The following is a 14,198-nucleotide window of genomic DNA, read 5'->3' as shown; positions in this document are numbered from 1 at the left end:
TGTGATCCACTTTTCCCTCTCCAAAACCAAAGCTGACCATTAACCCTGTGATCACTAACTACTACTAACTGTACTAATGTCCATTAAAAAGACATCAACAGCAAAAAAAAAATAAACAATTCTTTGCCCTTTCCTCTTACAGGAATTACTCTATTTGAAATCTTAAATCTAATGGGAATAGCATAACATGCTATCAATCTAAGTTAAATAACAAATGAGAGGGCATGCCTTTTTCCTGTCCATTTAAACTTAATATAACTAAAACCTTGAATAGCAGTGAAGACACAGATACGATAACATTGTACTCATCAAGGAAACTCCTGAGATCTGAGACTGGGGCTGAAAATGGATCCAATGGAACAAGAAACACAAGCGGAAAACTGTAATTGATAAATAGACGGAGATGTAAGTAAGTCAGGTATAAGTGTAATTTGTAATATGTATTTTTTAAACAAGTGAAATCTGCTTTTTACTGTAGGTGAGATAATGTCACTTGTTTGAAAGGTGGAGGCAGGTGGAAACCAGTCTGGAAACGCAGCCACCTCTTACTGACCACACTACATTGAGCCACAAGCACATTGCTGTATAGTTGGATTTTTAAAGAAAAATTTGTCTTCGGGGACAAATTGTCAGTGGATACTTTATTAGGGTAAAGTTGCTCATTAACTTAAACAGTCAGCTTCTATAAATAGTGAATTGTGGCTGCAGCTGTATATACTGTATCAAGTATGCAAACAGAGTCAAGAGATTCACTTACTCCTCAACTAAATGAGTTTAATCAGGAGAGGAAAGTGAATGGAGAAAAGATAATGTTTATAATACGAATGGAAATGATAGTCATAAGTCTTTGGCGCTTGGACTCCACAAGGACATCATCCCTGAGCAGCCATGAGATAGATCCCCCCATGGAGTTCAGACACTGGTGGTGGTGGCGGCTGATGACTTCAGATGAGACTGATAGCCGAAGTGATGGGACTGATGATCCTCTGGAGATTGGTTGGAGATGGGGAGGTGGAGGGGCGCGCATAACAGCTGCATGCCAGACTTTTTAAATATGTCTCTCTCTCTCTATCTCTCCGCATTAGACAGCAATCAGATAATAGGCTAACAATGAAAGTGTGTCTAGGAAATAGATTGAGCATGTGTGAGAGATGTATATGACAGAGCGGTATGAGCAATAGAACTACGCTTGACATGCAAAAGATAGTCTTCCTCAACTTTTGCTAAGCTCCATTTACTGCGTGATATAAGCAGAGTTGTTGTTGTTTCCAGACGAGATGGTTTTCACAGTACAGTGTATAGACTTTATTGTGAATAAAGTGATAAACAAAAATCATGTAGTCAGTGGCAGTTCTGTCAGAAAGAAAACCCAAAAAAAACCCAGCAACAACAAAACTTGTCAGCAAAGGAGGTCCAAGGAAAACAGTCGGGAAGAAAAGACATGAGTGAGGAAAGAAGATCCCGGTGAGTCATGTCTGATGATTCAAGAAACTTGACAGTGACAGAGCTGAGGTGGTAAAACAGGAGGTTAGCAAAGTGAAATCTGATTCAGCTATAACATCAGACAGGAACGGCATAGACTATGAATTCTGCAAGGACCAAAATCCCTAATGAGCATTTTCAGCACCTTGTGAAATTGATGCCCCAAAGAACGTGTCTTTCCTGGAGGCAAAACCAGGTCCAACCCACTACTAGGCATATGTATACCTAATAAAGTGTTTACAGTGTATATCAAGGTCAAATAGACCAACATATAGGTCTGAAAAGGGTCAGTTAGCCTTTAAATCATAATCTGTGTATAAGCATGAGCATTTCTTGATAAAGCTATAAAGCAGCATAAAACCCTTCACAGTGTGAGCTTTTGACCTGGTGTGTGCAACCACAAATCCCAGTAATCCCTAAAGAGAGATTTGCATTTAACTGCTTGATTGTTACCGACACCCTCCCTACTCTGCCTCTTCATGGAGAGATCCCAAAATGCCAAAAGAATCCAGTTGAGAAAATGATGCTTCACTGGTGCTTAATGAAAACTGAACTCTTGCATACATCACGTACAATGAAATACAGCAATATCAACCACGTAAAGGTAAAAATGAAAGGTGAAGGTAACGCTTTATTTTACTGGTTTTTCATTTTATACAAATTTTTCAGGTATTTAACAGTTAACATATAGGAAATTTTACAGAGTGGGTGGTGTTTGCAATTTGGTATAAATTATAAGAAAAAACTGAAAAAAGTGTAAAGTTGGTTTAGTTGATAAGTGCCAATTCATTATATTTGGGTTTGTACGTAGTTATTAATTTGGAAACATTCTCAATAAATTAGACTCTTAAATCTTTAACTGACTTTTTTGAGTTATAATTTGTACCAAATTGCACCACCCCCTCCATCAAATGTTCTAAAAATTAACCATTAAAACCTGCAAATTACTCATTCCTGATTTCCAGGAAATTAGTATAAAATGAAAGGATCTATAAAATAAAGCATTACCAAGGTGAACATTTTAAAAAGCTGCAAGATATATATTTCCCTTCCTCTGCCATTTAATTCAAACTTAATATTTTCAGCCTCATTTACTGTATTTTTCCATTTCCTTACCTTATTCATTTCTCATTTTTTGTGTGTATGCGTATATTCGGTGGGTGTGTGTGCATGGCTGTTTGTGTGCACCTTTGGGGGATATTTGTGAAAGATGAGATACCAATGTAATGATATTAGTCTGTAAGTGTTCGGCTCTGGGGGCATTAGGAAAAAGGAAGCAAGCTCAGTAATTTACCATTATTATATTCCAAATCGCTAATGTTTCCAACAAGATGTTTTTTTCAATATCTGCCATTGATTTTGTGCAGCTAGGATATGTAGAGCTGCTGAGTGTGTTCCTCTATAGCAGAATAGGGATGACAAAGAACTGTACATTAAAATGTCTTTACATTATTTTATCTATTCATTTTTTGTCATAAATAGCATATACAGTGAGTGCATGAAGTCAATTTTTGTATTTTGTTTTTGCCTTCATGATTACATTTTCTTTTCTGTAAACAAGTTGTATTTATATCTCATTTAGCACTTACTCTTCCAATATCCAACTCCATGTCTGCATCTACTGCATGTGATAAAAGGACTCTTTTTGACTCATCCACATGACAAAGATTGGATTAGTATCTCAGTGTAATTACACTGTGCATTTTCAAATTCAATTCTCTTTTCATATCGACTCACATAAACCACATTGTGGATAAAAGAGAAAGATATTGGCAAAGATTCAAGACAAAAAAAAAATCTAAAGCTCACCTCAAAGTTAGAAAGACAAGATCAAAGTGATTTTTTTTAATATCAAACTTATAAGTGTGCAGGTTTCTACGGTTCATTTTACGGTTTTGATTTTTTTTTACAGGGTGGTTTCTTTTGTATACCCTGAATATTTTACCTTTTCGTGACATTCCATAAAGTGCCTTCATGGTTTTTATTATAATTGGAACAGGCGGTTTCATTTCAGCCTCGCAGGGGTTGAACTCATCCAATTTCTCTCAAGAAAATCACCAGGTAATAAATAAAGTGACAGCATTGTTTCAGAGCACTCTCAAAGTCATTGAATTTACACTTGTCTACATGCCTAAAATATTTAGCTGTGACTTAATGGGAAACAAGAACACACGCACTCAGTTTGCCATGCAGCTAAATAATTTCACAAAGTTTTTTTTTGTTCTTACACCTTTACTGAGTGTCTCTAGATTGAGAGGCCCTCATGCTGACAGATCTAATTACCATCAAGACAGGTGGACTGTTATTAAAATGAAAGGCTGAAAACACCTGATACATGACACAGCGTGGTTTTCTCCTTGTTTACATGTGCTGGTGTGTATTTTCCTATGCATGCATGTGGATATGTGTGTGTATTTATCAGCACATTTGGTTTTGTGTTGGCTGATGTCATCTAAGTGCGTGTGTTCTCTCTCTCCTAGAAAAAAAAGGGAGTAAATGAAGCCAGTTTTGAGCGCCTGGAGCATTTTGATTCTCTTCACTCTGAATGAGTGGGTCTGTCCTTAATTGAGGCTCCATGAAAAACCTTCTCTCGTTGTGCATTGAAATGCTTGCGGGCATTAGCCTGAACCATGACCCGATGACTTACGTAAAATCCTGTGACTTTGAGCCGCTTTCAAACTTTTGTCACTGTTAGTTGATGTATGGCTCTATATTTGGTAGATGTTTAAAAGCACTATGCCTTAAGGCAAGACACTTTGCATGCATACTGTTCATGAGACCTTTATGTCTTTTGTCTATAGTGAAATAAAAAGGTTGCATGACACTTTGATCTCATGATAGATCTATTTTTACCTGTATTTCTTCATTATAGAATAGAAACTGGTATATAATAGAGCCCAATTGATGTACAGTATTGGCTGATATTATTAGCTGACTTTAGCCTATAGCAGATAAATCAGTATCAGCGTATAGATCAGCTGATAAGTAACAAGAAACTTAAGTACAGAAATGCCAAAGATATGCTTGATATAATTTAGAAACAGCGCCACCATTACATAGTTTGTCCACCAGAGAGTCCACCACTGACAATTTCCAAGACGCTTCCTGGAAAGAGCTATGTGATTTGGCACTAATTATAGCTAAAATAGCCAGTGTTCACTTGGCATACAGAACTTCATCTAAACATGTAAAAATGTGAAATGTTTCTATAGACAAACATACAGTTCAACATATACAGTGATAAAACATGTCCAATAATAAATAGATAATGAATTAATATTTGCCTGGATTTAAAAGGAGCTCTTCTTTCAACGACCTTACAGTTTTTTATATAATTTGTACTAAATTATTCTTTCCAAGAAACTTCTAGGAAATTATTAAGAACTTATTCAAAACTTACAGACCCGCAAAGTTTACCAAAAATGATTCTTTATGTTACGTGTTTATGTCAACAAAAAACAAATATTGACCGATGTATCATTTTGAAATTCACAAATTTCAATATTGTAACAGCTTTAAAAAAAATTTGTAATGAAGCACAATATGATGGCAACACATTTATTCACATTTATTATTAAATCATTTATTCATTTTCATTCCTCTCTCTCTCTCCCCGCTTTTCCTGCTCTCGTACTCTTAGTTAACGAATCATATTCTACCACGATTTCTAACAGCCTATCATATCTTAGCTGCCAAAGTTTAAATCTGTTCTTCTCTCTGTCGCCTCAGCTGTCATTTCAGTGCGAATGGTCACGACCCTCTGCCACCCCATTCACCTTCACTTCATCATGTCAGTGCTAGAAGCCCGCTCCTCTTCTCATCATCCAGATCTCAATATTCCCCTAGTCATCGTCCACAACCAGTGTCTAGACTCCATTAGGGATATCCTATTCTACTCTCACCCTAACTTCCCTCTTATAAATATGACATCATCTAATCATCGAGGACTTTTCACATTTTCATCTTATTATGCATGTTCAATAAAATGATTGTCACTTAAAAATTGAAGTCTCTCCTGATTGAGCTAGAGAGAGCCATTTTACATCATGCTTTTTACATAATGTGAGTTAAAAATCCATATAGTGCCATTTATCATCATCACATCCCTTAAGCATGCATCCGAGCCACCTACTGAAGCTAGCCAAAGGGACGCTGCCTCAGCTAATGGCTGTGAACAGGACGGTTCCAGCTGGCTTTGTCCATCTCACTCCTTCATCATCTACACGCTTCTCATTTGTTCAGTGAATTCACCAGTTAAACGGCTCGTGTCGTGTCAGACGGCAGCTGCATGCTTGAGGGCAGGTTTCAGAGTAGAACATTTTCCATCTCTTCAGCGTAGGGGGGGCTGCAGCATTGGCTGGGAGACGATTCCAGCAAGGCCAAATTCATTTTTAAAAGCAGCATTGTCTGAGGCAAGGCACGCTGTAGATTGTAACATATGACCAGCTATCTTTCCCTTATGGGTCTTTTATGATATACTGTATGTGACAACATTGTAGACCTATATGAGTGTTTCCCTTCACCACGCACACACAAATGTACACACATGTACTGGAACAAAAGTTGTAGATTATTATAAGTGAAGTATATGCTCAGGTGGGCACAAAGTTTATTGAAAAGGGAAGTCTGAGAAAAGTCTAGGACATCAGTATGTATGCATCCATTTCAAAAACATTTTATTTTCCCTGAATGAGACAAACTTAAAGGGACACATTTTGTGCACACAGTGGGAATCTCTCTGTTTCTCATTTATGTGCAAATACACTGATGTCTCAACATTTTCACCCTAAATGATCAAAAACAGCCCGAGCCAGTTAGGTGTGATAAGAAGACTTCCATCTGGCTCTCACAAAAGGTGCCAGCTGAAAGCAATAGCCTGCTTCACCAACATGAGATGCATTGTTGTGATGAAAGAGGTTCTTGAATACAGACTCTGCACAGGCACAGCTGTGAGATGCTTTAAAAAAAAAAAAAAAAAACCCTTCTGAAAGGATTACTGCCCACACATATATAAGCACGAACTTGCTAAAACTCAAGGGAATTGCGCCTAAAATGATTGCACACGCGCACACACACACACTGTTACTGACATCATTGCTTTTTAGTCTTGTATAACCAGCTATCACCATACTTGCATGATAAAACATATTTGCAGTTGGTGTAAGATGTTTGATTCAGCTGATAATGACAAACAATCCAAATAGTCGCCTTAAAAGCAAACTTCAGCTCTGCACCATGTCTGTGCTGATATGCGACGGTCGGCTTGAAGGATCCGCATCAGTTTTTCCTCTGTGCCGCTTTTATTTCAGCGTGTCCCTGTTCTCACTTCCACACTCAATGGAGAGGGGATTACAGCGGCATCACTCAAACCATGTCTCTGCTGAAATCCATCTATCAACTCTCTCCCTGAGCAATATTTCTGGATTCCCCCCATGTGGAAAGATCAAATATTTGGTATTGCACAGAGAAATACATTCAAAGGTTCTTAGCTGGTTGCCTAATCCCTGGAAGAGTATTTTTTTCCTTCTTAAGCCAATTATTTTACATCTGATCAAAGGCATTTATTTACCATTTACAGAGGATAAGCCGATAGTAGAGGGACTTCCCTTACATGCACGCACATGAAAGACCCACAGACATGCACATACACATATATTTCCATACTGCCGCATTAAAAACTACACTGGAACAGCTACAAATGTATACCGAAGACTTGTTGTACTAACTCTTCACTTTCCCTTGCTCTCTCTTTCTCCCTCTCTCTCTCTCTCTCTCTCAGGTGTGAGTGGACAGGAGTGGTAAGGTTTCTTCTCAGCATGCCACTGGCACAGCAGCATCACAGGGCCACTGTGCCCACAACAGGCTGGGTCCTGGCTTTGGTTCTGTTTCTTGCTCTACAGGTAAAATCTGTTCTGACAAAATATCCCACTACTTTTTTCATTGTAGGGAGCTGCCCAGGGCTTTTTTTCATATTTAATATTTATTTCCAATCTTCTATTTTTGGCAGAGATGTTAATCACTTGACTCTGGGCACAAATCTGTTCAAATCCTATCCCGGCTAGTTTGAGTATCAAAGAGTAGTTATGATTCAGACTACCTGCACATTCCCTGTGTGTGTGTATTTAGCATTTCATATCAGTTGTTTACTGTATATTTCTCTCATCTTCTGTTCATATTGTTCATTCTGTTAATATCTTAGCATATTCATACCCACCATTACTATTTTTATTTATATATACACTGCACTGCACTTTACTGCTTCTTTTGTACTTCTGGTTAGATGCTAAACTGCATTTGTTGTCTCAGTACTTCTTCTCCGTGCAATGACAACAGAGTTGAGTCTAATCTAAAAAAAGAAGTACAAAGTACTGTTGCTATGTCTGTCAAGCTTTCAATCCTCGCATGGCACAGAGATTGTTTACAATAATTGTAGCAGATTTACCACAATGGGTCCTTGACTATAGAGGAAGGTAGACAGAATCTGGCTTTCTAGCTGGTGGCTGTTGATTTTGGCAGCTGAAATGACAACTGTCACTGGCAGATTTTATCAGCTGTAGCTAGCTAATTAAACTAGTGTTAGCGCCATGAATTGGTAAGAAAATGGTGTATGTGGATGACTTTTAACATTTCTAACTGACTTGTTTTGAAAGAGAATCTTGTAAGAGATCCTAAATAATACATTGATGATGATATTTTGCTAAAGGACATCTTCACCACTAGGTCAAACATGTAGACATGGAAATATGTTGTTCTTGTTTTGCAGTGTAGAGTTTGTTAATCCTTGTAAGAAATGTAAGATGAGACTGTTTCATACTAACATAACTGTTTTGCTGCTTAGCTTATAAGAGAACATCCAGGCAACTACTATTAATCATTGATCATATACTAATAACTTAATAACATTTTTAACAAATCTACAATGTTCATATTCAACAAGATGGCAGATAATAGTTGATCCTATGGTCTTTAGACTTTTCTGCCGGTGGCTGCATTTCTGCTCATCATTCCTTTTCTTTTGAAATTGTTCTTTCTTATATAATAGACATTCTTTGAGCTCTCTGACAGACACAAACAGACCACAATCTGAAAATCCTGAACTGTCACCACAGTTTTCCTCAAATTATCTAAATTTTGAATGTGAATATTGTTTTGTCAGTGTTGGGAGTGTTGAGAAAATCCCTCATATTCAGCACATATCAATGTCATTTTGTTTTGTGTCCCTGTCGGGTCTTTCCTCCATCATTCTGTAAACACAAGATATGAAGGGCACAAACAACAGGAAACCCCTGAGTCCAAACCACATGCAATGTTTTTCGTTTCACATTGTCTCTCTCTGCAGGGTGCCGCTCATGCTGCTCCATCAGGAGACAGTAAGCTGGTTCGTACCACCAGAGTGAAGAGACAGACCCCAGGGGGGGATCAACCCCCATCCGCTTCCCCAGCCAATCAAACCCTGTGGGAGCAACCTGTGGTCTTTAACCACGTCTACAACATCAATGTACCCTTGGAGTCTCTTTGCTCGGTCGACCTGGACGCCTCTGCGCCACCCGCCCCAGGTGATGGTGAGGTCTTCTGATCGATTGACTGTTTGGGTTGAAACTTACTGTAGTTGTTTTATCTGCTGTCCTGGAGGCACTTTTTGTTCACACACTTACACACAGACACAAAAATAAGCTGTATTTACTGGGGTTTTTTTATATTTTGAGACCTATTCTTTTTATCTCAAAGGTTCTCGTGCTGAGCTGGGGTCCACACCCTCTGTGGAGGGTCCTATGGATCCAACAGGACCAGCAGAGTACACTGAACAGACCCTAGATGCTGAGAGCCAGGTAAGTTTTTTAGCAATATTTTATTTGCATTTAATTGGCAGTAAAGCATAGAGATGACATATTTCAGATGATACAGAATGAAATGTGAAGAAAAGCTAACTGTCTCATGTGGAGTGGAAACATTTCTGAAGGACATCTGTTTCATCACACATAGACATTTTCATGCAGATGTTTATGGTGAAATTTTATTTTAACCAGACTTATTTAAAGCTATACTTCACACAAAAGCTAAACTAAAGTACCCAATCTATTGAGTATCAAACATTCAACCCTGCAGACTAGGAAGGTGGCTGTACAAACTGCTTATTCATCCTTTAGAATAATGGAAGCTTGAATTCAAGTTGGTTACAATGGATTCAAACAGTGAGCAGGTTTCAAGGTGGAAAACATAAAAACATGCAAAGAAAATTGTCAAACCACTCATCTAACAGTCACACATTCGCCAAGATATAGCACAAATACATCACTTCCCTTTTCTATTCTAACAGAAGACTGTGAGCTTGTTTGTAGGTGCCTACATTGTTTTGCACACACAAAAGCGCCCACCATTTGCTCTTTGCTCTTGCTCTTTAGTAGAAGTGGACAATGCAAGGGGTGTTCAAAGATGTTTCTACAAATGTTCTGATACTTTTTATTGCAACATGAAAACTGACTATAGCCTCAGTTACCACTGACAGACAAAACTGCAATTTATATTTTATTACGCCGACAGGGCTACAGGTGATTGTTGGATACTTGAAAAATAGATTTTGGGTAGAGCATCACTTTAAAATAAATAAAATATGTATCTCTCTTAGATGTACTTAATTAATGCATTTAAATCCCAAAATACGCTTCTTTACCAAACTGTCCTCCTTGTCCAGGTAACGTTCACTCACCGCATCAACATCCCAAAAGCAGCATGCGGTTGTCCGGCAACAATCACAATCCAGCAGCTTGCCACACGGGTGGAGATGCTGGAGAGAGAAGTTTCCCTGCTCAGAGCTCAGTGTGGATCTGGTTGCTGTGGGGAGAGCTCAGCCATGGGTGAGTGTTGTTTAACAGAGAATAACAAAAGCTTATGGATAAAGTTGGAGGATGGTGTTTTTCTGTATATAAACAATTTTACCAAGAGTATTTGCACAAAAACATCTTGGTGTCAAACTCTAGAATCTACAGTAGGAAGTAAGGATATAAAGCAGTGCAAGAAAAACATTCAAAGCAGGCTGTTTCATATGTGACAAGAAGAAAAAAAACAGGTAATACAGGTAAAACAGGTAGAAAAAACTGTTTATACCATGAATGATTTTTGAGATAGTACAGAGAAGAAAGATGGCAGCAGACTATTAATGCTGGAGGGCAATTTTTTTTTTTTTTCTGCTGCACAGTCTCGGCCCAAAAAGGTGTGAAGAAACCTTTTCTATTGGTAAAAAATGTGTTCACTATTCAGGAGATGCTGCCATTATAATATGAGGGGACTGGAATGGATAGAGTTATAGGATATATTATGGTTAAAGGATCTGGTCCATTGACACCATCACCCCATTCAAATATTTTCTGAAAACGCTCCATCTCTACAGTGAGAATGTGATTATCTCCAGAAGTCACGATCTGAATCAGAATGAGGATGGAATGCTCAGCTGAGGAGAATGATGGCAGGGTGGAAATTCAGAAAATGAGACACTAGTCCAGCTTTTTATTGATGTCTTGACTACTGTCTCTACCATCAAGGCTGTTCATTCAGAGTGAATTCGACTTTCATAAAATGTAACTTCTAAGTTGATATTAAAGTAGACAAGTTCTTAAAATATAAATTACGGACAGTTGTTGATCTTAAAGAGGAATCTATGAGTTTGCCTAATTTTCTGTAAATAGGAATAAAAGTAATATTACCCAGCACTTACTCAGCTTATAGTTTTCACAATTCATCCTGAAGTGGACTTGCATGTAAGTACCAAATTTCATGGCAGTACATGTAATAATTATAGAAAACAAAAATGCCTAGAGGAAAAGTCAGGGGATCACCAAAGCCTGTAGGATCCTCTGAGAACCATACATGTTTGTACAAAACTTAATGGCAAACCGTCCAACAGTTGTTGAAACTTCATTTCATCATTCATCAGACATTTCCATCCCAAGAGCCAAGATGCTAAAATCTTAAGGCTGTATGTTTGAGATTTTTTTTTTCCATTTTTGAAATCATTTTTTTACATGTATACCTTTTTTTTTCCCCAGGCCGTTTAGACTTTTTCCCAGGCTGCAGTGGCCATGGCAGTTTCAGCCTTGATTTATGTGGCTGCATCTGTGAGGAAGGTTGGACTGGCAAAAACTGCTCTGAGCCCCGCTGCCCAGACGACTGCTCCGGCCAGGGGGTATGCATAGAAGGGGAGTGTGTGTGCGACCGTGACTTTGGAGGTGAAAACTGTTCAGAGCCACGGTGCCCTTCAGATTGCTCGGGCCGTGGGTTGTGCATCGATGGGGAGTGTGTGTGCGAAGAATCTTTTACTGGCGAAGACTGCATGGTTGGGAGGTGCCTCAATGACTGCTCGGACCAAGGGCTGTGTATCAATGGGACGTGCCAGTGCCGGCCTGGGTATGTGGGAGAGGACTGCTCGCTGGTCTACTGTGCAAACAACTGTAGCAAGAAGGGAGTCTGTAAGGACGGATTCTGTGTCTGCCAGGACGGCTTTGCTGGAGATGACTGCAACTCTGGTAAGCTGTTATTTTTTATCCTTCACATCAAATTCATCCTCTGACTGTTGTCAAGTACAAAAAGTAGTTTATCTGAAGTTTGTGGTTCGATTCCCTGAAGCAGAAATTCTAGGAAGGGAAGCATTCAACACTTTCTGTCAGTGTGACCAGGATCAAGTAACCCAGAGCAGAAATCCAACCAGTCTGAATTCTTGAGCAGGAGCAGGTTTCTTTTCCATCGTTAAGCAGAGTGCCTCCATTACCAGGAGGGATTTCCTGTAATGTGGGCACATATTCTGTTCATGAATTGCTGGCACTATCACTAAAATGTACATGGATGCAGAAATTGAAAACATGCTTCTGATAACCATCTAGTGAGTATCTTCAAAAAGGTATCTTGGTGTGTCTTTTTCAGTGTAAAGGGTAAATAAAATAATGAACAAAGATATTTTCCCTTGAAGTCGCTCTTAAAGAAAGAAAAATCCAGCCTTGGATGATTTCACACTGTTACATGTCACGAATATTTGACAGTCAATACAGTGATGTTTGTGGTGGATTTTAAAGAAGATGGAAAGAAAAAAATCCAATCAAAACAATCTTTCGAACATATACAAATACAGCTGCAACTAATGATTATCTATTGATGATTGATCTGTTGATTAATTGATTAATGGTTAATTTGATTCAACAGATATTTTTACAATGATATAAAACAGAAAAAGCAGCATTTTTTTTTTTTTACCATTTTAGAAGTTAAACCCAGCATGTGTGTCCTTTTTGCTTGAAAGATAATTAAAACTATTCATCAATTATCAAAATTGTTGGTGATTAATTTTCTGAGGATTGATTAATTGATTAATTGACTAATCATTTCAACACTAAATACAATATATGACAACATTTTCAAAATTAAACTCTCAGCCCCATCATTTTTAGTATATGTACAGCCTTGAAAAACAAATCCCTTTGTGCTTCAGATGCAGGTGGTGTGCTGCGTGACTTGCTGGACAGCAGAAGGTGTAACAGCATTCATTTGTCAAAAGTCACATTCATCTAGGGAGAGAACTGTCACATTAGCTGCAGCTGAGACAGTTTCTGAGCTGTGCTTGTTTCAAAGCCACCTCTTCACGCCAAAATATGAGATCCTCCTCTGCCATTTGGGGCAGCTGTCAACAAAGTGAAGGATGAGGACAGACAGAGGAGCGAGTAATGGAAAGACAGGGACGGCAAATCATATTATTCTGGCTGATTCCTCCTTGCCACCCTCCCATTTAATATCTATACCGAACGAGGGAGTCCGAATTGCTCATTTCTTTGCAATTAGAGACTAAAATAGCCAATGCTTGCAGGAGATAGTTTGCTGAATACAAAACGAAGCAGTTCAATTACTAGAGACCTGTAGGGTGACAGGCCTAAGTGTTTCATGTTATCAAAAGCTGAAGAAAGCGCAATGTATTTTTGCTTCAATTATGGTGGCCTATATTCTCCCACTATGAGAAATAATGGAGGCTGTTGAATTTAAATTGGATGTTTCAGACATGGGATAAGATACAGTGTATCTTTACATAAAAATACTGTATATCCTCCCTCAAAGCAGAGATCAACTTGTGCTGAAGAGTGGCATTTAATCTTGACAGCGGAGGTATTCCACGATAATTTCAATGAGTCCTGATGCCACAGTGGAAAAGTACCGGTGACATTCTCATGTTGTTGACATCATCTGAGTGCAGCGGATGTGACAAGTGACACTACATTTCTCACATAGTTGTGCATCCAGTGCTGTGATACAGCTTTACAGTTGTGGACTGTGTATAGAAACTACTGATAGGTTGACTTTATTATGCTGTTTGGATCAATCCTCTAAATTACAGGAAGTTTAGTGTTTCCCCTTTATTCATTCTGCGGCGGTGGTGGTCTGCCAAAGGAGCTTTAGTATTAGTCAAATTTTCCCTATTTCACGCAAACCCAAAAATATCATTCCTCACTATGAAAGTTTCAGTTTACTCAGCTAAGCAAATTGTCAAGCGATCTGCCATGATATGGAAGATTTTAAATGCCTAAATTAAAACAAATCAAACATATCATGTGAAATACAGTACAATACACATTTTATTCATATCTTCTTTTTATGTATGCATTTACTGTGTCATTGTTTTTAATAACTGAATTAAATGTTTTTAATTGTAACATGAATTGAAATCAAAACTAAGTGAAGAG

General features: G+C 38.3%; 1 protein-coding gene across 7 annotated transcripts in view; it reads left to right on the top strand.

The window, feature by feature from the left end:
- The window catches only part of tnr (tenascin R (restrictin, janusin)), a 187,589-nt gene that overhangs the window by 106,140 nt on the left and 67,251 nt on the right, over nucleotides 1–14,198 (top strand). For 6 of the 7 annotated variants that reach the window (XM_042429200.1, XM_042429203.1, XM_042429205.1 and 3 more), the window contains 5 exons: nucleotides 7,262–7,382; nucleotides 8,822–9,044; nucleotides 9,211–9,311; nucleotides 10,175–10,337; nucleotides 11,526–12,002. In XM_042429200.1, the coding sequence (XP_042285134.1) occupies nucleotides 7,299–7,382; nucleotides 8,822–9,044; nucleotides 9,211–9,311; nucleotides 10,175–10,337; nucleotides 11,526–12,002 (1,048 nt within the window). In that variant the 5' untranslated portion in view covers nucleotides 7,262–7,298. The remainder of the gene's footprint in view (nucleotides 1–7,261; nucleotides 7,383–8,821; nucleotides 9,045–9,210; nucleotides 9,312–10,174; nucleotides 10,338–11,525; nucleotides 12,003–14,198) is intronic. The other variant, XM_042429202.1, reaches the window with a different exon arrangement.

Source organism: Thunnus maccoyii, chromosome 12 (genome assembly GCF_910596095.1).
Source record: "Thunnus maccoyii chromosome 12, fThuMac1.1, whole genome shotgun sequence".
NCBI lineage: Eukaryota > Metazoa > Chordata > Actinopteri > Scombriformes > Scombridae > Thunnus > Thunnus maccoyii.
Note: the sequence above shows the minus strand (reverse complement) of the source record. Positions and strands in the feature narration are given on the sequence as shown.